Source organism: Trachurus trachurus (genome assembly GCF_905171665.1).
Source record: "Trachurus trachurus genome assembly, chromosome: 16".
In the NCBI taxonomy this organism is placed as follows: domain Eukaryota; kingdom Metazoa; phylum Chordata; class Actinopteri; order Carangiformes; family Carangidae; genus Trachurus; species Trachurus trachurus.
Genome location: NC_139902.1, coordinates 16,500,707 through 16,526,782, shown reverse-complemented (window position 1 = coordinate 16,526,782; position 26,076 = coordinate 16,500,707). Strand labels below are relative to the sequence as shown.

The following is a 26,076-nucleotide window of genomic DNA, read 5'->3' as shown; positions in this document are numbered from 1 at the left end:
CATATTTGTGAATGGGAACAGTGTGGATGTTAAACTAGCCAGTGCTGATCAAAGAGCATGTATGCTCAGCAAACCCCTTCTTCGGATATATAAAAAAAAAAAAGTTTTGCCATGAAATGTCCTTGAAATAAGTCATAATTCAGATCTTTCTTTTTTTTCATTTCTAGGAGAGACCTGGCAAATTCCCCTACACAACTGGGCACAGAAATATAGAGGAAGGAGTTCATAATTTTACAGTAATATACATACAGATCCTCCAAGGGCAATACCATTGCTGGCTGCTGCTGCTGGCTCAAAATGCTGTTTACTTTAGGACTTCTCCTCCTTCTCACCCCATTTCCCTCCTTTCAAACCACGACCAATGAGAAGAGAGACTCCACAGGAAGCGACGTGACCAAACCCAATGCCGTTTTCACCCCCTCAAAACCAAAAACCACTTCTACGCCTGCCAAACAGGCCGTTCGTCCCACCCTAAAGCCAAACACAGTCAATCAGACAGTTTTATCCACTCCAGCCACCAACCAAAAACCTCTAACAGTCATCGCTACAGTGGCGACCAAAAGCAAGGCCAGCCCAGTAGTAATTAACGTCACTCCACCGGCACCAGTAAAGACTGTGCCAGCCAGTGGCACCATCACCAACAAAGACAAGCACACAGTCTCAGTCAATCAAACGGCTTCAGCTAAATCTCCTTCAGCCAGTGAAGTAAAGGCAAGTAAAGACAAACCTGCCCCAACTGGAGCGCCAAATGTTCAGCCAACACCCACAAAGCCTACTTCAGCCAGCAGCGCTAAAACCACCAAAGATAAACCGCAACCTTCAGTTAATCAGACTGTTTCAATGAAAACTCCTTCAACCAGTGATGGGAAGATTGCCAAGGACAAGCCCGCCCCTACAGTAGTTCAAAACATTCAGTCAACAACCACAAAATCTGCTCCTGCAAGTGGTGCTAAAACCACCAAAAACAAGCCCACAGCCTCCGTCAATCAGACTGTTGTAGCTAAACCTCCTTCCACCAGTGATGTGAAAATCTCCAAAGACAAGCCTGCCCCTGGTGTAGCTCAAAGCTCTACGTCAACACCAACAAAGGCCACAACAGCGAGTGGTTCTACAGCCGACAAAGACAAGGTCACTGCCTCTGCCAATCGGACTGCTATAATCAAGGCTCCCACCACCACCACCACCAAAGAAAAGCCTGCCCCCTCACAACCATCAACCATCAAGGTGGTAATCAGTGATGGCTGTGACTCTAGCAAAGCCAAGGACCAGGAGCTGACGCTGAAGCCTGGTGCTCCTCTGGTGATGACGCATAAGATCAGCTTGTTGCCTGGTGGCTGCAAAGGGGAATGTGAGGCTGAAATGACCGCATTGAAAGGAAGAGTGGCCCGACTGGAGAAAGAGATGAACCTCCTAAAAGACAAATGTATGATTTGGTCACAATCACCAGATAACTATATTTGACACAGCTAACTAAAGATGTGGAATTAATCATTCTGGTTTATGTTTGCATTTTCCCAGGTCCATGTTCTGCAAAATGTCCAGATGACTGTAATGGCAACGGGGAATGTGAGAAGGGGAAATGTGTCTGCCATCAGGGATTCACAGGTCCAGACTGCAGTGAGTGTGCCCAAGGAACCGAGTGTAACAAAAGTAAGTGAGTCTATGTTCTTATCTGAATGAACATTATTATTTAATATTTCAGCCACACTTTGATCACAAATTCTACTTTAAAATTTCAGAAGCTGCCAAAGGCAAGGCCAAGGAGACAGTGGAGGTGGTGCCCCAGCAGAAAAAGGAGCAGAAGAAGGAAACTGAAACCAAAGAGTCTGACGGCAAAGCCAGAGTGGCCACTAATGCTAAACCAACCCCTGTTAAAACACAAGCAAAACAAGATGTTTCGGTTAAGAAAATAACCCTTAAAGGTCCCTCAAGTGTCACAAAGACCACTCGCCCAACCGTTGCTCAAGTTCTCCTGAAACATGAGGGAAGAAAACAAGAAGAGGCTCGCAAAGGCAAAACGACAATACTGACCTCCAAAAAGGTTATCCGAAAAACTGACGTCAAGCTTGTTAAAGAGGGAACTGCTGGTAAAACATATGCTAAATCAGACCATCTGAAAGATGAGCCTCACAGCAATATGACCCAGAGTAATGTTAAGAAATCTAATGGCACAGCTAAAATTGTGACTATTCTGTCCAAGAGCGCTGCAACAAACAAAACCAGAACAGGAAAAGAGACCTTGGAGCAATCCACACTGGCTGACAAGAATGTTACTCAATCATCTGGACATAAGCACAGTAAGACAGTCAAGGTAGATACTACAACTGTGCAGTCTGTTGACAACAGAAACACTGAAGCTGGGAAAGGGAAAGTTACACAGAAGAGCCAATATGTAGTAAATTCAACCATCACAACAACATCAGCTCTGCAAAACAAAACAAGTGTCCATGGCTCTGGGACCAGCAGGGGGATGAGTGGATCTGGATTAGGTTCTGTGAAGGTTGTGAACATTTCCTCCTATAGCTTCACCATCACATGGTCAGCGCCACAAGGCATGTTCAAGAATTTCACTGTGATCAGAAGAGAACCAAGAACAGAGGGCGATGAAGACGACCATGAGGAGTTTGAAGAGGAATCTTTTGAAGGAGAGAAGATCCCTGAGGCTAAGAACCCAGCTGAGGTCCAGGTACAGACAGAGAGCACTGACACGACTGTCTCCTCTCGTAAAATTGTTGGATCAAAGGGTCAAGCTGAAACCAAGATGATCTCCATGGTGGTCCCCGGCAACGTACGCTCTGTGGAGTTCAGTAACCTTCGGGCTAACACACGCTATTTCCTGCACATATATGGAGCGAGTGTTCATAGAAGATCAAAGGTTCACAGAGTAACTGCAGTAACAGGTAATTTATGTCACATCATCTTCATCATTTATACCGAATGCTTCCGCAACAAGGGACACAGTCATGAATTGATACCATCTGCTCAACAATATGAATAAAAATCACTTCGTTTTCTCTTGCTAGGTCCTGAGCCAGCCACAGAGCTCGTTTTCAGTAATGTAACGGAGTCTTCTCTTGCTGTGTCCTGGTCCAAACCAAAGACCACATTCGCAGGCTTCAGGGTCACGTATACCAACATCATCACAGGTTTGTCAAAGGCTAGCTGTAAAGTGAAGGTCACAAATTCCTGGTTTAATGTCAGTTAGTGTGGTTCTTTTATTGTTAAGTGCTTAATTTTGAAATTTACTATGTTTTCTGCCAGGGGAAAGCCGCTTTTCAGTCGTAGGCTCTCAGCAGTCTCACATGGTTCTGTCCAAGTTGTCCGCTGGGACCTCCTACATCATCTCTGTAACTGCTATACAAGGCAGAGCCCAGAGTGATGCCCTTGTCTCAGTTATCACCACAGGTACCGAATTAGATAAGCTCAAATGGCTACTTTTTGGGTGTCATGGCATGTGTAAACAGCAATAAACACACTGATGTCGCTTGACTGCAGTGCCCGCCCCCCCATCGCAGCTTGAAGTCACCAATGTGACAGACACCAGAGCTCTGCTGCAATGGACACCCAGTCTTGGGAAAGTAGATCGCTTCATCATCAGCTATGAGTCCTCCAAAAGTGAGTATGGACACATTAGCCTGATGAGAAAGTGCAAACAATTACACTGAGCGCGATTAACTGTTGTTCTTGCACACAGCTCCTAATGTGACAGTGACAGTGATGGTGTCTGGGAACTCAGTGGAGCATCAGCTGAGAGGTTTGCAGAGAGGCACCTTGTACACAGTGAAGGTCTTGAGCCAGAAAGACAGTCTCCAGGGTATGGCCATCTCAACCACATTCACTACAGCAAACGGTGAGTAGGAAGGAAATAAAATAAAATTTGAGAGTGCTGATTACTTATCAATGTCCACAGAATTGGTGTAAAGTGTGCAAAATGAACACGTTTTGTGTCCCTCAGTGGTGAAGGCCCACGAGGTGGGTGCTCGTACTGCAGTGGTAACTTGGAGAACATCCACTGTTGTGTATCACAGCTATAGAGTGATCTATCAGGTGGTAGGAGAAGTAGCAAAGGTGAATAATATTCCTTAATTACTGTAACCCACAATATACATATAGCTGTTTGCAGAACTTTTAACTTTGCATTCATACATTAAATCAGGAGGTGACCCTGGACTCAACCATCACAGAGTATAAGCTGACAGGGCTTTTGCCCATGTCACGCTATATCGTTCTGGTACAAGGCGAGAGAGATGGACTCTACACATCTGTTGTCACCACAGAATTCATCACAGGTAATAAAAGTAAAGGTTAAGTAATGCAGCCCCTGGATCTGCCCATTAATCTAATTAATTGATCAACCAACTCTCTTTTCCATTCTGTAGGGAAACTGCGATTCCCTTTCCCTACTGAGTGCTCTCAGGAGCTGCTGAATGGGGCTCTGCAGTCAGGAGAGGTGGACATTTACCCACAAGGAAAAGGGGGACAAGCAGTCAGAGTCTATTGTGACATGGAGACTGATGGTGGCGGCTGGACGGTGCGACAACCTGCGGCTACTTAAATGAAATGTTGCACTTAAGAAATGTCAGAATGGGTTTAGAAAGAAAACAACAATCTGGTGTGTGTTTCTAGGTGTTCCAAAGGAGGATGAATGGAAAGACAGATTTCTACAGAACCTGGAGTGAATACAGAGCTGGCTTTGGAAACCTGAGTGAAGAGTTCTGGCTCGGTACAGTTGGGAGCTAACAATTATTACTATACTATCGCAAGATTATTGTAGCCTAAATCAACCTCATATATGTTTTGTTCAATTTACACACAACAGGAAATGAACTTCTTCACAACCTGACCAGTTTTGGCCCTGTGAGTCTGAGAGTGGATATGCGATCTGGAAATGACACGGCATACGCTCACTATGCCAACTTCTCCCTCGATTCAGAGGAGAAGCACTATACTCTGACAGTGTCCGGCTACACAGGAACTGCAGGTAAAAACTTGAATAGAGGTTGAATTTTTCTTAACATGCACAGTATATACTATACAGAAATTCCCTGACAGTTCATAATGTGATATTGCTGTATTTCTTTGTCAGGTGACTCTATGAAGTATCATAACGGGCGCCCATTCTCAAGCCGGGACAAGGACCCTGATCCTCTTGGTCTCCACTGTGCCAAGGCCTACATGGGAGGCTGGTGGTACAAGAATTGCTACAAGACCAACCTCAATGGTCTTTATGGCATCAACAGTAACAATCAGGTATGATAAGTCTGCAATCAATTTTAAACAGTTTTATCGTTTCTGATACAACTCACTGACAAATACCATCACCTTCCTCTTTCTGCTAAAACAGGGAATAGTCTGGATAGACTGGAAAGGTAAAGACTCCTCCATTCCCTTTACTGAGATGAAGTTCCGACCATCCAGGTTCTCCCCTGCAACTCACGGCTAAGAACACCCCGGCCTTCGTGGGCTCTCCATCCATAAAACAAAGAAATTGGAGCTCCAGAAATCCAGAGGAGGGTGGTCCTCACAGTTGCATTTCACTATCTGAATGAAATTGCAGTGGTTTTGATAGCTATGATAGCTTTTTTAGGTGATTTACCAAAAGAGTGGAGAAGGGTTTTTAAATTGCAACTTTTTGTATACTGCAACCTTTTGTATACTGTTGTACTGTTCTGCCTGACCCGTCGATTTCAACAAAGCTTTTGACTCTAATTCCTTCTTGTGCACCACGATGCCATGGTATGCCACCCCACTACTACTGTAATTAATATGCACTGTCTCACTCCATTGTAATAAATGTGGCTAATGTGGGTCTCAAGTGTTGTGTCATTATGTAATTTGCACCTTTTTCTACAACTCATTGCTAGTATCACACACTGCCCATGTCAGCTGTGATGTGTTGCTTTGCCCTTCAGCGAGCCCCAGCCATGTTTATCAGGCTGTCTCTTGTTGCGTGCATTCATCTCATAATCAGATAACTTGACGTAAAAATGTTTAGATGTCCTTGATTTTTGTGAAAACACCAACAAGCTGACATATTGAGAGCCTGTTCTGACGACTATAAATGGGACAAGCAGTGCAATGACCAGCTTTCTGAAGTGGGAACCAGCAAGGAGCCGCAAAATGGCAATAGAAATATCAATGTTCAGTGTTGGAGCTGTAGTCCTAGTTCTAGTGCTGTTCATGGTGCTGAACTGCATTTCTGATCGGAGAAATAAAAGTGCACAGGAAGATCACAAGAGCAAGTCTACAGGTAAATATGGATTTGTTGTCTTCATATGTATTTGACTATGCTAGGGGGGGTTCTGTTTCATTGAAATATAATGACTACTACATTGGACAGTTACATCACACATGAATAGTTAGAACATTTGATCACAGAACTTGATTATTGGTCATATGGGTATAATTAATAGTAATGTATAATCTTCCTCTCTCTATTGTACCTTTGTCTTTTCTGCCTCTACCTTCTAGGAGCTCAGTCTGGACTCCTGTACTATCTCTATCAATGCTTTCCCTGCTCCTCATCTCCCTCCCTCCCAGGTCCTCCCAGCTTCTTCCTCATCGGCAACATGATGGAGCTGGCACACGATCATTTGCCAATTCATTTGACCAATCTGTCACAACGCTATGGAAACATTTACAGGCTAAAATGTGGAAACACAAGTAATTAGATTTATTGTTTTTTCTCTTCTTTTTTTCTTTTTTGTTACTGAACATTATTGTGTCATATACTCATATAGAAACAAACAAACTGGGAAAACATTATGGACAGTGAGGTTCAGATGCCCACCACACCAAAACCTCTGTTTTGTTTTGTTTTTCCAGCCATGGTGGTACTTAATAGTTGTGAAGTTATAAGAGAAGCTCTGGTGAAGAAATGGTCTGACTTTGCAGGGAGACCAATTTCATACACAGGTAAACAATTCAAATTTCCTTTGTCTTTAATTATAAGTATGTTATTTAATCTCCTTATAAGCTCTTCTGACTCTACTTACTGACTAGGTGATACTGTGTCTGGGGGAGGGCGCACCATCTCTCTGGGAGATTATAATGAGGAGTGGAGGGCACATCGTCGTCTTGTCCATAGTGCTCTGCAGCGCTGTTGCCAGCAATCTTTGCATGACGTGATCGAGAGACAGGCCCTGTGTCTGCGAAAGGTACAGATGGCCCGAGAAACAGATTGCAGTCCAGCAGACAATACAGCGCCTTATCTATATACCATAATACCCTGTAATGAGATATCAGAGAGCCAGACAACAGATTGAATGTTGGAGTGTTTCCAAAGTGGCCAGATAAAAAAAGATAAAGCTTGGTTTGTTCACTGTGCAGGTTTTGATTGACTATCAAGACAGGGCTGTAGATCTGTCCGAGGATTTCACTGTGGCAGCCAGTAATGTCATCACCACTTTGGCTTTTGGAAAAGAAGTGAGTATTTTTCCTCTCACAGTTCAGTTGGGACCTCTGGGTAAATAAAAGTAGTAGTGAAGGTTTATAACAAAATCTGCTTTTCATCAATGAACAGTTGTGGTTGTGGCAGAGCAGTGTTTATGTAAGGAACTGGGGAATTTAACTGTTTATGTTGCCCTTTTTAGCAGCTTCTACAAAAGTGCATTCATAATGTGCTATTTAGTTAGTGGACAGTGCGTTTCATAGGCAGGATATATTAAAACGTAAATCTCTGTGTTTCTATAGTATGACAAGAGTTCTTCAGAGCTGCAGCAGCTGCACTCCTGTTTGAATGAGATTGTTGCTCTGTGGGGCTCCTCCTGGATCTCGGCTCTGGACTCCTTCCCACTGCTCAGGGTCAGTCACATATGAACCAACATGACTGTAGATCAAAGAATAGACTGATGGTCAGCTTTAGTTTGGGATTTCACACATTGTGACATCTGTTCCCTCAAAGAAATTTCCAAACCCTGTGTTTTCCCGTCTCCTGAAAGAGGTGGCCAGGAGAGATGTGATCATAAAACAACATCTCAACAATTACAAGGTTGGTAAAAAAACAAACAGCAATTAAAATGTTGAAATGTATTATTTGGTTTGATGCACATTATTGAAGGATGTAATAATGATGAATTTCTCAGCTCATGGGTAAAGAAAACAACAACAAAAAAGACACTGTAATGTTTGGTGGCTTTGTTTTTAAATAATACTAGATTGGGCAACACTCTCTCAGATTTACCACCGAATCCCAGCTCTGCCTTGTTCATTTTAATCAGCTGTCGCTTTATTATATTCTCAGTCACAAACCCAAAAAAATGAGGATGCCATTACAGGATCTCTCCTCCAGGGTCTTGAAAAACATAACAACACAGTCCATGGAATCGTAAGTACATTTAACAGTGAATACCAGAGGTTTTTAGGAAGAGTATGGATTGAATTTAGAGGTGTCTGCATGTTACCCTCCTCTTGTTAGCTCCTTACAGATACTCATGTCCACATGGCCACTGTGGACCTCCTCATTGGGGGAACAGAGACCACTGCAGCCTGGCTGAACTGGACCGTGGCTTTCCTTTTGCACAGGCCAGAGGCAGGACACATTATTACAACAAAACCTCTTCAACATAACACTTACACATCCTGAAGTTTGTCTCATTGTATCTGCCCTCTCCTATTTTAATCTTCAGGTGCAGACCAGGGTGTATGAGGAGTTGTGCACAGTGTTAGAGGGACGATACCCCAAGTACAGTGACAGACACAGACTTCCCATCCTGTGTTCTTTGATCAGTGAGGTGCTCAGACTCAGGCCAGTTGCTCCGCTGGCTGTGCCGCACAGAGCCATCAGAGACAGCAGGTAAGTCTGCAAAACAAGTGACATAGGTTTTTCTATTAGTTGATGCCTTGTATTGATCAGGATCCAAGCATTGGTACAGGATGATACAGTAAATCTGGCACAGACCCACATTTCTGTAAGATTAAAAAAAAAAAAAAATAGATAGATGGCCCTGCTAAAATGTTGCTATCATTACTCTATTAAGTATGTTTTTTCTTCACTCTTGTCATTTTGAGCTTGAGACTGTGCATGAACCTGAAATTCAACATATTTCTAATTATCCTGTAAAAGTTTCAATGTACACTAATTTAGAGTTGTTCTTTGGATATGCAACATTTACCCACTTTTCACCTGTGGAGAATTAATATTTCCCTTGCATATTCAGTATTGCAGGTTACTTCATCCCCAAGAACACAGTCATCATTCCTAATCTGTTTGGAGCTCACCATGATCCTGCAGTTTGGCCTGACCCATACAGCTTCAGACCAGGTAACAGTTTGGGGAAAATGCATTCCTCTCACTTGGCTCAGCAGACCTCAAATAGAGCTGCTACTCACTCTCTCTCTCTGTTCCTCTCTCCTTCAGAGCGTTTTCTGGCTGGAGGAGGAGGCTCCACCCGCTCCCTGATGCCTTTTGGAGGAGGGGCTCGGCTCTGCCTGGGGGAGTCTGTTGCTAGAATGGAGCTCTTTCTGTTCACTGCCTACTTACTGAGAGATTTCCAGTTCATCCTTCCTGAGGGCCAGGCCTCCCCACCTGACCTCAGAGGAGTTGCTAGTGTTGTGCTCAAAGTCAAGTCCTTCACAGTTATAGCACGTCCAAGACCTGGGACTGATCTCTGAACTGCAGAGGGTGTACTGCCCACTTGTTGATAAAACATTTCCGTGCAAATAAATTATCTTTTAAACAATAGAAGAAAATGTATATGCATGTTTATCATCCTTCCTTTGTTGATCTGTAGTATGCTAATTAAAATAACTTGTCCATTGGTTGATAACACATGTGCTTTATGTCTGGTCCAGCAACACAAACTGCATAATCAGAATCTGTAGGCTATGTAGCCTACATAATTACATGCATGTAGAGGGGAAATTACAACACCACCTAGTGGACAAATACAGGACATGTTACAAAAAAGTGATAAACTCCCTTTGGTGGAAAATGGTCAATGTTTTATTCCCCCCCCCCCCCCCCCCCCCTATGATTTATCATCACTGACCTGGAGGCAGTATTTGCATTTTCACCATCATCTAATAATTGATGAGAATGATAATAGGGGATAACTGCAAAAATTAGCTTGAACACCTGACAAAAAAAAAAAATATTACACCAAAAACACAACAGCCAGAGCAAATGACATTCAAAGCAGTGAACTACATGAACACTGCTGGTTCTTTCGAGGGGCTGATCTAAAATGAAAAATGAGTTGGCTCGATGTAATTTCCTGAGATGACTTTCACCTCTGCTGTAAAAAGGTTTTGCAATCAGCAAGAAAATCTTCAAGCAGAAAAGAGAGAAGGATCGTTACTTTTTCACTGCTGGGACTCTCTCTCCTTTCTATTATAGCAGCAGGAGCTCAGTCTGCTGGAAATTATGACAACAATAATAGAAAAATTAGTTCCTTATGAGATGCATGCATGCAATATTGATCTTGCAGCTAAATATTTCTATATCTTGGTGCCCCCCCTGGCAGCTTTGTGTTTATTTTAGGATCTAACGTAACAAATCAAGTATTGAATTGGGTACTGAAAAGCATTCACTGTAAAATTGTTTTGAACTGATACTGAAATTTTTTTTTTTTTTTTTAAATAAACAAGCCATAAACTAGAACAAAAAATATGTGTTAAAGGTACCAATTTCCTGTACTTCTATTTTCAGCTCTGTCTGTAGTTCTGAATTGCTTCGTCTGTTTTTTAAAAGTACTTAATTGTGACATTAAAGCAGAAGTGAGTGATCCGGTCGTTTTCGCTAATGCTTCTTCATTGCCTCATTCAACAGATCTTTGTGATATTTGCCTCACCTAGAGACATTATTACTTTGCCATGTGCTGAAGTGCAACAGGGACATCAAGTAGGTTGGGAGCTTCCAGATCAATGCTTTATAAATGAACAAGAAGCAATGTTGCTCTCTACGAAGTGAGAGAAGACCAACCCACTCTTTCATACAAGACACAGTGATGGGTGAAGAACACACCGCCTGTAATAAAACGTAAAGCACTGTGAAACACGACTACATCAAGAGGCCTCAGAATGGAGGAAGAGGCATGCATATACAAGGTGTCCCCATAATCAAAGACAGGCATTTTCTGCTGGTAAGAGAAAAACAAGATTTATTCCTCTAGGGCAGAGGATGTTGTTACAGTATGATGCCATGTAAAGCCTTTTGAGACAAACTGTTTGTAAAAAATGGGCTATACAAATAAAATTGCCTTGCCAGACTTACTTCTACAAAAGCAATGCATGCCTAATAGTAAATTTAGACATAAAAAAATGTATCATCTGCATTCTGGTTTGGCTGTCGAAAGAACTAACACGCTGTGGATGAAAATGTGTTATTTCCTGTGTCATGTAGTGGGTGGACACAAAAAGTTTGTATGTTCAAATCTCTTTTTTTGTGTCCACTTAATTTCAGTTCTCTATTGCACTAAAAATAATAATATAATTCATTCTGTCTATGTGTTTGACCAAGACAAGGGACTGGTCTCTGAACTTGCAGAGGGTGTATTGTTTACTTGTTGACTAAACATGTACAGTATGTGCAAATTAATTATTTTTTTTAAACAATATATCAAAAAGAGAACCTTAACATGCATATTTATCATCAATACTTCGTCTGTTGGTCTGTAGTTAGGATCACGATTAAAATAACCTGTACATGGGTGCATAGCACTGATTGTTAGATAAAATCCTGGTGAATCTGTCACCTATGTGCTGTCTGGTCCGGCCCTACTCACACAATTATGTGCATGTAGAAGGGAAATTACAAGAATGGTGAAGCAGGTGATCAAATTAAAATAGAGAGCAAAGGGCAAATCAAAAGCTGGAGTTTGCACAGTTTACTATGAAATGAAACATGGTCAAATACTAGTTATGTTGCAACAAGAACATCTGTGACACAGCCTGACAGCACCACCTAGTGGACAAACACTGGACATGTCACCAAAAAGTAACAAACTCCCTTTCATAGAAAATGTTTTTTTGTTTTTTTTTGTAATGATTTCTTATCCTGGAGGCAGTATTTGCATTTTCACCATCATCTGATAATACATGAGAGTAATAACATAAGGTAACTGCAAAGATTTGCTTGAATGCCTGACAAATGTAAAAATATTACACCAAAAACAGCCAGAGCACATGACACTCAAAGTTGTGTAGTTTAGTACTGAACTACATGCCCTTCAAGGGGCTGGTCTAAAATTAAAAATGAGTTGTCTCAATCTCATTTCCTGAGATGACTTTCTGAAAACTTCCGCTGTGACAAGGTTTTGCAATAAGCAAGAAAATCTTCAAGCACAAAGAAGACAAGGATGGTTACTTTTTCACTGCTGGGACTCTGTGTCTTTTCTCTTATAGTGGCAACAGCTGGAGCTCAGTATTCTGGTAATTATGACAACAATAATAGAAAAAGAAGTCTTCTCTTGTTAATCTGTTTATTTTAGGACTCTGAAGAAATAAAGTAATGATTTAGTTACTGAAAAGGATTGACTGAAATTGTTTTGAACTGATACACTTTGTCTTTTTTAAAATAAACTATCCACATAAACTTGAACAATACAAGAAACTATTACTACATGAGGTTACAAATTGCATCTGCATTGCTCCGTATGGTAAAGGGTTTGTTTTGTTTTTGAAACTTTGAAAATAAATTAAATGCTTTCTCATCACCTCCTTCAACAGAGCGTCTGGTGATATTTGCTTCACCTAGAGACAGCATTACTTTGCCATGTGCCGTCCCCTCTATTGGATCCTGCTCTTCTATAACCTGGAACATGACTGGATATCATGGCTTCACAGATCAGGTAGTGAAGGCTGGAAGAGTGGCAGCTCCACACACCTCCCGCCTCAGCCTGCTGCCAGACTGCTCTCTGGAGATTAAACAGCCTGTTCTCGATGATGCTCACCTTTACACATGTGCCACTGGAGCACTCAATTCAAGTGTTTCAGTGTTGAAACTTGAACGTAAGTGAGTTGTCCTGCCACATCAACAAGTAAGTTAGTAGAAATATCACAGCAGTCACATGATGTTTTTTTTTCATTCACCAGTTGTTGAGACAAAGGATCCAAAGAATGGCAAAACAGAACTTCACTGTTACCTCAATAGATATAGTGGAGCCTTTCCCTGTTACAACACAGTGGGGATACATATCAAGTGGAGTACTGAGGATAACACACCGATAACTGGAAAAAGGTTTGACTTTAAAAACCCCTCTGAATGCTTCTCTAAATTGATTTTCAATAAAAAACCAACAGACCATCACAGAAAATGGAAGTGCCAACTGACACAGGATGATAAGGTTCAAGCCACCGTCATTCATACGACAACACTGACAGGTACTACTGTGTGATAATTCCTAGAGAAATTTAGTTTAACACCTTTAAAGTTTAACCACTTCTCCTTTTGCCCTAGATGGTATAGAGGAAGTTTTTGCAGCTGTGGGTGAGTCAGTTTCACTCTCTTGCAGCAATGCATCCTCTTTTGGTGTCAGCGGCAGTGTGACGTGGACTGTGGGTGGAAAACCACCGTCAGATGGAAGCTCGCCCAAAAAGACCCAGTCAGTGGTGTTTCCTGTTAATGAAGATTCATCGCTGTCCATTTGGACAGTGAGTGCTCTGGATGCAGGGGACTACCGCTGTTCAGAGTCCGCTAATGAGAAAAATGTGTTCAGCAAAGTTAGACTGCACATCCTCAATGGTGAGTGCTCAAACTCACTCAAAATTGCAGCACTGTGCTCCTGCTGTTAAAACATCTTCTCATGCCTCATGTTTGTCTTTGCAGTTACTCCACAGTACGGTCCAGGAGGAGAAAATCTCACCTTGACTTGTGTGCTTACCTGCCCTGAACAATGTGACGATGACTTCAATTTAACTTGGTCTGGAAGTGGCCAAAACAGCTGGCAGAGCGGTTCAATGAATGTCAACAACAGTCTCCTCAACAAGCTGGTTCTCCCAGATGGTTCGAAGGGATCAGAAGGAATATCCTGCTCTGTGCAGAGGGAGGGGGCTGTGATGGCATCAAAGAGGTGGAGCCCTGTTAACTGTAAGTATGCATCATGCTTACTTGTTCAATTGAATAAAACCCACAGATAAGACAAAAGTGATAAAATGATAATTATTCAATGTCCCCCAAGCTTTGCAAACACTTGCGTGGTTAGTTCTGCCTCTGGGTCTCCTGATGTGTGCAGCTGCTGGAGTTCTCTACATATGGATGAAGAGGAAGCAGAACAGGGATGCAGGTACTGATTATAGCACATCATATCAAAACTGCAGTTACAACATAATGTGATGTAAGTGAAATGTTATCTGAATCACTGACATTTTTACTTGTTGTTTTCAGCAAATGAACAGACAAGTATTGGAATGGTAAGGCACTAAAAGATAATGGTGCTGAAAACACCTTTTTATATATTATTTTGTAATACAATAATCATGGTTCTCTTCTGCAATTGGTTTGTTACAGACTCCTGTTTATGAAACCATTGAGGTTGGAGATGACATGGAACCACCACAACAATTTAACAGAGAAGCAACCACCACCACCACTGACAGTTTCTATGATTTATTACAAGCTGTAAACTAGAGCCATTTCAACCAGAAGTCATTTAGCAAACACCAATAAATCAAAAATATGTTTTGGAAAAACCTTTGTTCAGTGTCTATGGTCACTTATCTTCCTGTAGATATGAATTCAACTCAATCTCAAAACTCAAAATACAGATAAAGACACTGTTAGTCAACAAGCAGCGGTTAAGATGGTGAGTAGGTGGATATACAACAGTAGAAGAAAGTTTGGGGACATCTGGTGGACAAAGGGAGAATGGCTGGTCTTGGGAAATAAAGGGAAAAACATGGCCTGGGGTGAAGAGGAACTGAAGAGCAGACTGTGGAGCATCAGTGCACTTATTACAAAATTTACACATCACCACACTGCAGATTTACTTCCATAAAGACAATACATGCGTAAAAGTAATAGACATAAAAATGTTTAAATATTAATGGGTAGAAATCTTTTGGCCCTATTAATTTGATACATCAGTCTGATCTGACCTTTCACCCAATGTGGTTCAGCTGTCGAAAGAACTACTAACACGCTGTGGATAAAAATGGGTATTTCCTCTTAGCGGTTGGACACAAAAAGTTAGTATTTTCCACATTTTTTTTTGTCTGCACATGTTGAATTTTCTATATTGCACAGAAATGTAATCTTGAAAAAAAAAAAAACAGATTACAATGTATTCTTTCCATGTGCTTGTGAGGCTAATAAGGCCACCTTTAATTAATAAAACATAATATCATGCACCATGACAACACATGCTTTTGTCAGGTTGTTTACTGGGCTAACGCATGATTAAATATGAGCAGAGAAAGTGAAAGAGTTATAAACCACGATTACTCAGTGGTCAGCACAACTGACTTGTTCTGGGCTGCTTTCATGATGCATGAGTGTAAATAAAAAAGGAGAACTTCACCTCACAGTGAAACTAACTTGAACAATAAAAAACAACTTGAAACGTGCTTCATAAGCAAGTAAATTCTGCAGAGAAATGTGTATTTCCATGTGTTTGTAAAACACTCCTTGCTGCATCATTCTTCCTCCTTTAAACACAACTTCACTTCATCTAGCAACACAACTGCACCTCTTTTTCACATATACTGTCTGTGACAGCTTATACATTTGAAACGTGACCATTACACAGTCAGACTAACTGTATTTATTACGTTTTACATCCTCTTGTTGACCCTGTTTGCTGCAACCTTAAACAGTACAAAGTAACTTCACTAGTGCAAACTGAAACTTTGACACTTCACTTCCTCTTCTGGCTCAATTTATAGAATCGGCTACATAACCTTTCACACTCTCAGTGCAGTTTTCACAGTCTCTCAGCGCTGTGCACAGAAATGGACAGTGCTCAAGGTCAGTTTGACAAATTTTCTGCCATGTCTCTTTGTCATTTTACTATTTAAATATTATCTCAGAGTCAGCTTACTACTTGTACTACTACTACTTGAAATGTCAGTTTGTATATATTTTTATTAGATAATTTGTAAGACTTCTGTGAATAAGTTGTTGGTCTCTTACAGGTGGAAAAGCATATGGTCTTCTCAAGACTCAACAGGATGACAAACTAAACTCTATCAATGAGGTATGATGAACTACAAATGATATCTTTGTAGGCAATGTCTCCAGTGTGATATCATAGTAAGAATATGTGTGAATATCTTTGTGTGTGTGTGTATTTATCACTCTTCTAGGCTTTTCTCTCAGATCCCCAGTATGCAGAAGAGGAAGACCTTGCCTCAAAGCTTGAAATGTTTAAAAGTAAATATCAAAGGGCGTTCAATCAGTCCTCAGTGAATTGCGTTATTGTTTATTGCACTGTCATAATTTTTTGAATGTGATTATATTTGTTTGTATTGCAGAACAGTATGTGGAGTTTGATCTGAATGACAAAGGAGAAATAGGTAAAGCTGCACCAGTTTTACCGCCCTGAAATATTTTTAGCAACGGTTGCTTTCAGCAGTGACTCACAACTGTGTTCACTGGTTACAGATATGAGCACATTTTTATTTATTCATATTGTGTGAATCCTCAATTTTATAGATCTGATGGGATTAAAACGAATGCTGGAGAAACTCAACTTGGCCAAGACTCACTTAGAGCTGAAAAAGATGATGTCAGAGGTGGTTGGAGAGACATCGAAAGATACAATCAGCTACAATGACTTCCTGAATATGATGCTGGGAAAAAGAAATGCAATACTAAAACTGTGAGTATATGAAATACTGGGTAATTCAGACAGTGGGTGGAGACTCAAAGTTGGGTCACAGGAGGATTAGGGTTAATGGGAGATTAAGCCCCAAAATTGATACAAAAAAGTAGGTGCTGGATTTTGAGAATTTATAGATTTGCATGAAGCCTCTGTTTATGTGGCCTAAATTCATATGATCAAATTACATTGATACAAAAAAAGAAAAAAAGAAAAAAGATACCAAAACATTGGTTTGATGTGAAAAATAGGCTATACCTGCTATCTAAGGTAGCCTATTGTCTAAATCTGTCTAAAGCTTTACAATAAAGCCATGCAAACCAACTGACATAATTTTCTTCTGCTCAGGATCTTGATGTTTGAAGGCAAGGGAAAGGAACAGGAGAAAGAGGTTGGACCACCAAGTCGCAAAACTTTCTCAGACCTGCCCTGAGGAGCTGTCCGTCCTGAGACTTTGGAATGAATGTTATTGTGTTTTCTTTTTTGTTTTTTGTTTTTTTCAGACCTAAAAATCATCACTCATCTAACTGCTTTCAAATTCATACTAGAAGGACGTAAAATCAATAGCCTATCTTTTGTGTATTTTGTTTTAATTAAATAATGGAATCTACAAAAAATATGTGTCCATTGGCCCTTAACTGCTGTTCACATCTCTCACATTATAGCCAGTTTACTTCTTTGTAAGGGTCTGCAACTTATTAGTATAGACTCTTGTGTCATGCTGCTTGGTTGCCTCTTAATGTTTTATCTTGGTGGGGATTAGAACATAAGATCATATAAAAAATATAGGCTATTTTAAATACATTAATATAGCTAAACAATCTGACATCGTCTATCGTTGAAGCTTTTATTTGAAATAAATTACGTGACTAGGCAGACGATAAGTATTTCTAAAATGGGTATATTAATAAATGAATCATACTGACATACAGTATTTCCTTATGCGCCACATACAGTCTATGGTCACATAGTGAGTGACTTTATTTTGAAAACCCTAGATATACCGGAAACCCTATTTGTCACCCAGGAAGAGAGGACAAACCAGCAAAGCCCGCAAGTTAATGTGTTAACTAATATTAACGAGGGTGAGTAAAAATGATTTTCGTCAAACTGTAATAAACACGAAAAGGCAGTACTTCTAAATACAGGTCGCAGTTACAGTAAATATTTTGCACGCTATGTTAAACGTGCTCAGGCGAACCAGCAGCAGCTAAACCACGGGCTAGCGGAGGTAGCAGGTTAGAGACGCAACCTCAGAGGGCTAACTGAAGATTACTATACAATAAAAATATAATTTTTGTTAGATATATCAGAAATGATATCGTGTGATTGTTGTGTATACGGTGCAACAAAGTGTTACATGTTTAGTGTTTACATCGACAGACTTTGATCTGCCGGCGTTGAGCTGTTAGCCTGTAGCAGTGAGGCTGTGAAATGAGTCCTGGTCCTGAGTCTGTTTTGGTTCGCCAGGAGGATGAGCAGCTCAGAGGAGGTGTCCTGGATATCCTGGTTCTGTGGACTGAGGGGGAATGAGTTCTTCTGTGAGGTTCGTCTCCTGGATTATTTTCCTTTTTAAAACGGAGATTTAAGAAGTGGGTGTTGCAATGCACAGGCACAGGCAGTCGGACCGCTCAACAACACCCTGCAGCCAGCTCAGCCAACACAAACCTATTTATACACATCGCCGCTACATCATATCTTTTATAGTATATTATGGGTGCATACTGATGCAGCAATAAGTAACTGGATAGGAGGTTTACTGGCAAACCATTTTGATAATCTAGCAATCACTTAATGTCAAAAGTGTTACTCTCAAATAGAGGGATTTACAGTGCTAATTGACCTGTTTGACACTAGCTCATGAAATTATTATTTGACAGAAGGCAGCATAAGTGTTTCATTCATTTTTGTCACTTAATAAAGAGAGATAAATTTGTCTCACTAACCTTTTCATACATTTTCTCCTTTGGGGTTTCAAGGGATACATTTTACAATTTTACATGATCTGACATTTTATACACAAAGTGATTAACTGAGGAAATAAACTGCATCTTTGCTTGCAGCCTTGTGGGTGTATACTATATCCAAGTCCATCTTTATACATCTAGAAATAGTGCTGTCTATGTTGGCATCAGTGTGTAACTGCAACTCTAATTTTAACTCCTTGCCTTCTACATTGGTAGCATCTAAGTAATCCTGTTAAAGTCTTGCGTAAGGCAGCAACATTGGTGTGGGGGTGCCATCTGCTGTTGCAACAGTAATTCATTAATGCAATTAATTGCCATTCATTGTCTTCTCTTGCTGTGTAACAGGTTGATGAGGATTACATACAGGACAAATTTAACCTGACAGGTTTAAATGAACAGGTGCCTCACTATCGCCAGGCCCTGGACATGATTCTCGACCTGGAGCCAGGTGAGACTATTAAGAGAGTAGACACATGAGGTGAAACAATTAAGTATCAGTGATTATAACTGATTGTGCTGCTTTTAATTGACAGATGAGGAGCTCGAGGATAACCCGAACCAGAGTGACCTGATAGAGCAGGCAGCGGAGATGCTCTACGGGCTCATACATGCACGTTACATCCTCACAAACAGAGGCATTGCACAGATGGTAGGCTGTTACTTAATGGCTTCAAATTCTTACATGCAACTTGAGGAGACGTGGCTGTGATTTCTAAAATTGCTTTTTTCTGTAGTTGGAAAAGTATCAACAAGGGGATTTTGGCTATTGCCCCAGAGTCTATTGTGAGAATCAGCCAATGCTTCCTATTGGTAAGTCTGACTTTTCCTGTCTTCACATTAAACACAAGAACCCACTGTACAAGTGATGTTGTTTGTGGCTATAAAGACTCTTTCGCCATTCATCTCCTGACTGTCATAGGTTTGTCAGACATCCCAGGAGAAGCTATGGTGAAGCTTTATTGCCCAAAGTGCATGGATGTTTACACCCCTAAATCCTCCAGACACCACCATACAGATGGAGCCTATTTTGGTACAGGCTTCCCCCACATGTTGTTCATGGTGCACCCAGAGTATCGTCCAAAGCGACCAGCCAACCAGTTCGTGCCAAGGTTTGTTTGTTTTGACAAAAATGCCAAGTACAGAAAAGCTGGGATTTGACATATGCTAAATTAAAGCAGAAGTGAGTGATCCGGTCGTTTTCGCTAATGCTGCGTTCCAGGCAGGCTTTTGAAATCGTAAATTACAGCTTCAAGTCACAACTTACGACTTTGTAGCGTTCCAGGCAACCCACTCGTGTTTTTCCGACCTGTTTTACCGGTGAAAGTCACTATAATAACGGCCACTCGTAACTTCCGACCGGTGAACTCGTACCAGATCGAACTGGTACCACTTCACGGTCGGAAAAATACGAGTTTCCTTGAACGCACCATAACAGTCCTCGTCGCTACGTCACCACATTCACGGCGTTCCTTGGCTGCACACACAGCCCTGCATGCCGTTCACTCTCCTCATTGGATAAAAACTGTAGGATACGATAAATGTTTTCTTTTCGGCTCAGAGCAGAGCAGAGCAGAGGGACTGAGAGACCCGTGTTTCAGTCCAAACACTCTATGTAAGTGATTGCTATCGGAAGATATAACTATTTAAGACTTATATTAACACAAATATATCACTCACTTCTGCTTTAACTCTTTCTTAAATCATTTAAACCATAAATACTACAATTTTTTAAGGCTGTTTTGTTTTGACAATAGTATAAAACATATTAATCAATAGAAGAAATGTCTTTCTATCCAAGAGGATGATCATATTTTTTATTTTTTATTTTAGGCTATATGGTTTCAAGATTCATCCCATGGCTTATCAACTTCAACTTCAGGCTGCATCAAGTTTCAAGAGTCCAGTCAAGACAATTCGCTAGAACTTTCTTTGACAAGATGGTGGACTCAAAGACTTTGTCATTTACTACTTGTTTGAAGCAATGGATCATTATATATGCCCAATAAATGCCTGTACAGTTTGATCATTATTTCTCATTTAGCAAAACACTGTTGAGCAAGTTAGTTATTTTTTCCCCTAAGATCAGTCTCCTGATTGATCCTTAATTGATGTCAGTTCATCTGTTTTATATTCTGGGGTTGTTTCTCTTAAACAGAAACGTGGCTTTAATGAAGGCTAGTCTGTGTTGTGGCTCAATTGCACGTGATTGAATGTAACAGGAAATCTTGCCACCAGCTGCGGACAGTTAGTTGACACTTATGAAAGTTAACACTAAATTGCATCAAATCATATTAACTTGTGCTGCAGAATGAATGTTGGAATGTGCATATGATTTTATTCTGTTAAAATGGATTTTATTTGAAAAAAGAGAGCAATATTTCTAAACGTGATGAGGTGCTTTTTCTAAGAAATGGTTAATACCGAATTCGCATCAGAAAGTCCTCATCTTTAAAATGGAACTACGCTTGATATCTGTTTTATTTTCACTGTTAAGTTTCCTTTAAATCCAGTGGTTTGTTTGTGCTTGACTGTTGCATCAACTGTAACAATAATTTCCTGATAATCACATATTTGAAGTTTCATCTTGTTTACATTATGGTATTGCAACCGAGACACTCTGTCACCCTCAAGCGTTTGATGTTGATTGAACATGCAGCAACGTCCAATATGAAATAAGTGAATGAATATTTATTTCTTACTAAGATCTCACTCACGTATGTTTCACACACACACTGCCCGCCAAAATGCAAAATAATGCATATTTTATTTTTTTTATATAAAAAGACAGGGATAAGTCACAAAGCAACAATATTTTCAATTGTCTAAAAACTATTTTTCTTCATGTGAAATTCTACATTTTCTTCCAGGAGAGTTTGCTGTTGTCATTCATGTAGCTACATTACCAATGGTTTCTTTCCAGGTAAAAGAGTTTGCTAACAATCATGCTATCTAAAAGGGGCAATATATTTTCTTCTCTATGGAAAGGTACAAGAAAACAGCAAGTGAGAAAGCAATCTACTTAGACTAAATGGTAAAAAGGCTTTACAAACTTGGTTGATAATGAATGCAATATTTAACATTGTGACATCTTTAGTGGAAACCTGGAAACCAGCTTGTGTTGAAACATCACAATACATCAAATCATATGAAACATTTCCTACTTTACAAATAAATTACTGTATAGTAGTACATGTAAAAAAGACAACTTGTGCTCCTATGAGAGAAAAGCCACATATACTGAGACAGCTGCCTTCACCTCTTGCACGTGTGGTTACTGTGACCGACAAGCTTTTACATGAATTGACCACTTGGCTGAACATAAATGTACATTAAAAGTAGGGATGAATATACATATATGGACATTCCTCATACAATCATACGGAGATCTGTAGTCTTAAAAACAATATCAAAACCTGAGATAAACAGACCAAAGCTTGTAAAACACTTTATCAACCAAATATATTCAAAGCAAATATGGCTTCTATTCTACTGAATAAAACACAGGGCTGAAGGAAGCACTCCATTGTCGTATGTAAATTTTGAAAGGTTCGATAAACTTGGTGGACTACAAGAGGAAACGAGTAAGAATGATTCAGGGTGTCAGGCAAGACAGGTAAAGAGGTCTTAAAGAGAGACCTTGAAATTCAGTTCACAGCACAATGGTAACCTACAATTTCATGAGCAGATGGATATGAATAACTTAAAAACCTCATTTTGTACAAACACTATAAAAGCATTACTTCTATAAAATAGAGGGATATTTCAAAATAGATCCATTTTTAATTCAAACTTTACAATAATGTGTAGGCTACCGGTTCTTGGCTGGTTGGGGAAGAAAAAGATTTCGTTTTTTTTTCTTTGTTTTTGTACCTGAGCAGTGAACAAAGCCAAACAAACTGTCCAAATTTGAGCACAGAATATCTTTGTCCACATATTGATGTGAGGTATGTCATATAAAAAAATGTCTCTCCTGAATTAAATAGACAAGTAAACAACAACAAAAATAAGCGTTCCCTTGAATGTAGTCTTAACGTTCCCCTAGCAGCACCAAGGGAATGAATGCTGATAATGGTGTCTAAACTAGAATGGAAACAGTGCATTTGTATAAAATTAACAATGTAAAAACCACTAGGAAAATAAAAGCATTTAAAAGCAAACATAACTGAGATCACTCAACAGAAAAATGCTGTTTTTTTAACCAAATAAAAATGTATCTGCTAAGCTTTTTTGAAAAACCAGAATGAGATAAGCATTAATCCAAACGTGAGATCTGTGCAGCCCTCCTCTACCTACAATGAACAGCTCAACTGAAAAAAACAAAAAACAAAAAATTAAATTAAATGTAGATCTAAGATTTAGTCTACTTAGTGACTGTTGGTGCAGATTTGAGATATTTCTTTTTGGATATGTCTGTGTAGATAGAGCTGGTCAGTGTGTGTTGATCGCTGCGCTCTGATAAAGTTGATGTCGGAGATGGAGAGTCAAAGGAATAAACCAAGGTGGTGGTTCAGTTACAATGCTGATGCTCCGCCATGTTTCTCCTGCAAGACAGACATTATGTTGTATTGTATTTGCTTAAATCAGTCATTATCATAGGTAAGACACTTTTGGAAATACACATTTTTGCTAAGAGATATAGGCCTATGTCCTTGAAATATGATGCTACAGCTAGCAGCTTAGCATATCTTAGTTTAGTATAACAACCGGAAAGTCACTGCTCTTGGCCAAGAAATAGTCTGGCACAAGACCTCCAATCAGCCAGAAGCTGTCATGTTATGAGATTTTTTTTAAACTTCTGGAAAGGCTAATGTTTTAGTTATGATAAGCTAAGACAACGTTCTTCTCACCCTAGCTTTATATTTCACAACAAAAAGCTACCACCAAGGACTGAATGTCCAGTAATGTTGTGTGTCATGGGCTGATGTTTTGTACCTTCTCTTGGTCAATGTCCGAATCTGCAGTGATGACGATCCTCTTCTCCACACGAGTCTCTGAAGATCCACTTTTCACAACCTGGTAGAGGGAAGGAAAAAAATATGAGCCAAATAAAATTAAATATAAAACTGACATAGTGAAAGCAGGATTTTTCCTGCTGACCTTTGAGATGTGAGTGGTAGTGGTTGTGACTGAGGTGCCACTTGTGGTCTCCGAGGTTACGGTCTTAGAGCTGGACGTAGTTGTGCCATCTTTGTCCTCGTCCGTCCCATCAACTGTCACCTAAGGAGAGCAAAACCAAAGGAAAGGCAGATTTAATGATTGCCTTAGATTTTGTGACCCTGAGTGTCAGCCAGGGGAAGGGGCTGTGCTGGCTCATGCTCATCTTTGGAGCCCCTGGTCTGGTCCTCCCAGAACTGCTCATGGTCAGCTTGTGCGGCCATCTATGCAATAAAGCCAGATCTGGGCTGAGCAGGTGCTGGGGCTCCTACCTTTGAAGACTCATAGGTGAAGGTCTTGGTCGGCACGATAGGAACTTCGGTGGTGGAGATGCCAGTGGGTAAGGAGTTGGAGACAGCTGTGATGGTTACTGTCTGGGTCTGCACCAGAGGGGGCTGTGGATGGGAGCATAGCCCCATGAGTGGCTGTTTGACCAGACACCTCGAATCTCATGGCAACCATTTCATTTTCACACCATGCATTCCCTCCTAAGCCTTTTGCTGTGTGGATCGATTTTCACAGCAACAGCTCTTTCTTCTCACCAAATTTGTTCCAATTAAGATTTGTTTTGGAAGCAACAACCTTGTTAATCCCCTTCCCGCCACCAGCTATTACAGAAGGGAAAGGGCAATTTCAAGCCATAAGTGAGTTGGAAAGATGATGAAAGTAAAGTCAGTACCTCAGAAACACTTTTGTGGCAGAGAAGAATATGCTAGTGTTAAAACGACCCATCACCATAGTTGAGAACTTAGCACACCGCTGTGCAACACATCTGCAACACATCTGCAACAACCAGAGTTATATTTGACTATGACGACCAGGCTAATAACTCCCTTTTACAGATTTAAGGTTGATTTAACGGTGCTGCAGAGGAGTGAGCAAGTGTGGCAGACTTGAAATGATACAGAGGCCAAGCAGAGACAGAATCAGCATCGACCCTAAAGGGAGTCAGCGGGCTACCTGGAAGCAGCGTATGACCTGGGGACCATTGCTCCTGAAATAGGAGGCCGGGGAAGATCCGACTATCCTCCCAGAGCACTCCGACGCTCCGGGATATGATCCTTCTTCCTCCTGGAGCTCATCTAAAGCTTTACAGCGGGGTTCGAGGGAGGGAGGCAGCTGCGCCATCTCCACCTCCACGATGGGCACCAAGGAGGTCTCAAAAACTACAACCTCGTCTCGATCGCATGATTCCTCAATGGGAGCATCGTTGGCTTCGACACTATCAGGCTCACTCGTGTGGCACACAGTGGGCCAGGATGTGCCAGACAAGCCCAAACTTCTGCTGGTTTCCTCATGTGCAGCCTTTGTCTCTGAACCATTGCATAGGGAACTAATGCACACACTCTAAAAAAAGACAAAACATAGTCACTATGTGATCATTGGTAGTTGAAGTATTGTGTAGTGTAAATATAACAGGCTGGAATATACAAAGATTACAAACATGTACGCATGCAAGTTAAAGATATGCAACTGTATAGATGATGTACACACAGTATCCATCTTGTGAGGCACTACACATGTATAGGAACACAGTGGTCGTTTTAGAAAACACATTGCAGGCATCACAACGGCCGAATCTACTCTTTACCACATGACACATGCTACAGTGGGTGACCAAATAAAATGGATACTGGATACAGGTTCAGCTGTGTACTGCATTTCTTTTCTTCTTTTGTTTAAACCGCGGTTCAAGAAGTACAGCCATGGACTTAAAAATGATTTATGATGAATTATAGGAGCATCTGAAATGTTCAATGACATAATATAGCTCCTTGAAAAGGAACAAACAGCCATAGGTACTGTATAAGGAATGACTTTTATTCTTTGGTCAAAGTTGATTGTCAAAAACTCATGCAACAAGAAATCTCTTGAAGTTGCTACACACTGCCTTGCAAAATACTGGTGAAGGACAAAGAAGTTAACAGGTATTACAATTAAGCTGCCTCAAGATCTCCTATCACAGGAAATAATATACTGTGACAAAGACTATTTCCCAGTAACCAGAGTAAAATCCAAGTCTTTGATTAATGTTTTCTAGTGCTTACTTCATGTGTGTTCTGGAAAAACCATATATATACGTCCCAAATACAATATCCTAAGACAACTGAATATATAAATGCACCTCAATTTGTGTAAAAAAGCAGGCTCAGAGTGATATGGTCACACATAAAAAAAAACAGATAAAAGTCAGTTCTTAG

At 40.5% G+C, this 26,076-nt stretch overlaps 6 protein-coding genes across 15 annotated transcripts in view; 5 read left to right on the top strand and 1 right to left on the bottom strand.

Moving 5' to 3' along the window:
• Positions 1-297: 297 nt before the first annotated feature.
• On the top strand, positions 298-5,698 carry tnxba (tenascin XBa; the record flags this gene model as incomplete). The annotated part of the gene is made up of 14 exons (XM_083990287.1): positions 298-1,423; positions 1,519-1,650; positions 1,740-2,900; positions 3,024-3,146; positions 3,262-3,405; positions 3,496-3,615; positions 3,695-3,850; positions 3,956-4,068; positions 4,157-4,289; positions 4,380-4,531; positions 4,627-4,723; positions 4,820-4,981; positions 5,087-5,250; positions 5,345-5,698. The coding sequence occupies 14 exons, from the start codon at positions 298-300 to the stop codon at positions 5,441-5,443; spliced, it is 3,882 nt and encodes a 1,293-aa protein (XP_083846413.1). The 3' UTR covers positions 5,444-5,698.
• A 422-nt stretch (positions 5,699-6,120) lies between these two features.
• On the top strand, positions 6,121-9,612 carry cyp21a2 (cytochrome P450, family 21, subfamily A, polypeptide 2; the record flags this gene model as incomplete). Its single annotated transcript, XM_083990286.1, has 12 exons — positions 6,121-6,250; positions 6,472-6,663; positions 6,826-6,915; positions 7,003-7,157; positions 7,330-7,425; positions 7,693-7,803; positions 7,904-7,990; positions 8,243-8,326; positions 8,417-8,530; positions 8,628-8,794; positions 9,159-9,262; positions 9,359-9,612. 12 exons carry the CDS (start codon positions 6,121-6,123, stop codon positions 9,610-9,612), a joined length of 1,584 nt encoding a protein of 527 aa, XP_083846412.1.
• Positions 9,613-12,246: 2,634 nt separating this feature from the next.
• Positions 12,247-14,566, top strand: LOC310999729 (uncharacterized protein; the record flags this gene model as incomplete). The annotated part of the gene is made up of 8 exons (XM_083990285.1): positions 12,247-12,369; positions 12,667-12,948; positions 13,033-13,320; positions 13,397-13,681; positions 13,766-14,026; positions 14,118-14,222; positions 14,324-14,349; positions 14,447-14,566. Exons 1-8 carry the CDS (start codon positions 12,297-12,299, stop codon positions 14,564-14,566), a joined length of 1,440 nt encoding a protein of 479 aa, XP_083846411.1. The 5' UTR covers positions 12,247-12,296.
• A 1,288-nt stretch (positions 14,567-15,854) lies between these two features.
• LOC310999451 (allograft inflammatory factor 1-like) lies at positions 15,855-17,348 on the top strand. The gene is made up of 6 exons (XM_083989883.1): positions 15,855-15,901; positions 16,069-16,130; positions 16,240-16,306; positions 16,408-16,449; positions 16,589-16,754; positions 17,103-17,348. The coding sequence occupies exons 1-6, from the start codon at positions 15,886-15,888 to the stop codon at positions 17,185-17,187; spliced, it is 438 nt and encodes a 145-aa protein (XP_083846009.1). The 5' UTR covers positions 15,855-15,885; the 3' UTR covers positions 17,188-17,348.
• A 399-nt stretch (positions 17,349-17,747) lies between these two features.
• On the top strand, positions 17,748-21,376 carry LOC310998665 (casein kinase II subunit beta). Its single transcript, XM_083988825.1, has 7 exons — positions 17,748-17,839; positions 18,225-18,300; positions 19,067-19,169; positions 19,255-19,370; positions 19,456-19,531; positions 19,641-19,830; positions 20,552-21,376. Exons 2-7 carry the CDS (start codon positions 18,229-18,231, stop codon positions 20,640-20,642), a joined length of 648 nt encoding a protein of 215 aa, XP_083844951.1. The 5' UTR covers positions 17,748-17,839; positions 18,225-18,228; the 3' UTR covers positions 20,643-21,376.
• A 45-nt stretch (positions 21,377-21,421) lies between these two features.
• LOC310999352 (uncharacterized protein) overlaps positions 21,422-26,076 on the bottom strand; it is a 33,021-nt gene continuing 28,366 nt past the window's right edge. For 4 of the 10 annotated variants that reach the window (XM_083989723.1, XM_083989722.1, XM_083989717.1 and 1 more), the window contains 5 exons: positions 24,836-25,222; positions 24,148-24,270; positions 23,819-23,938; positions 23,654-23,734; positions 21,423-23,262 (listed from right to left, as the gene is read on the bottom strand). In XM_083989723.1, the coding sequence (XP_083845849.1) occupies positions 23,233-23,262; positions 23,654-23,734; positions 23,819-23,938; positions 24,148-24,270; positions 24,836-25,222 (741 nt within the window). In that variant the 3' untranslated portion in view covers positions 21,423-23,232. Of the gene's footprint in view, positions 23,263-23,653; positions 23,735-23,818; positions 23,939-24,147; positions 24,271-24,835; positions 25,223-26,076 lie in introns of those variants that run through there. The other 6 variants (XM_083989724.1, XM_083989726.1, XM_083989728.1 and 3 more) reach the window with 5 other exon arrangements.

Excerpts from the sequence above, each read along its gene's own strand:
- LOC310998665 (XM_083988825.1), top strand. The coding sequence starts at position 18,229 with ATGAGCAGCTCAGAGGAGGTGTCCTGGATATCCTGGTTCTGTGGACTG. Across the intron at positions 19,371-19,455 it reads ACAGAGGCATTGCACAGATG|TTGGAAAAGTATCAACAAGG; the intron begins GTAGGCTGTTAC and ends TTTTTTCTGTAG. Across the intron at positions 19,532-19,640 it reads TCAGCCAATGCTTCCTATTG|GTTTGTCAGACATCCCAGGA; the intron begins GTAAGTCTGACT and ends TGACTGTCATAG.
- LOC310999451 (XM_083989883.1), top strand. Across the intron at positions 16,131-16,239 it reads AACTAAACTCTATCAATGAG|GCTTTTCTCTCAGATCCCCA; the intron begins GTATGATGAACT and ends TCACTCTTCTAG. Across the intron at positions 16,755-17,102 it reads AGAAATGCAATACTAAAACT|GATCTTGATGTTTGAAGGCA; the intron begins GTGAGTATATGA and ends TCTTCTGCTCAG.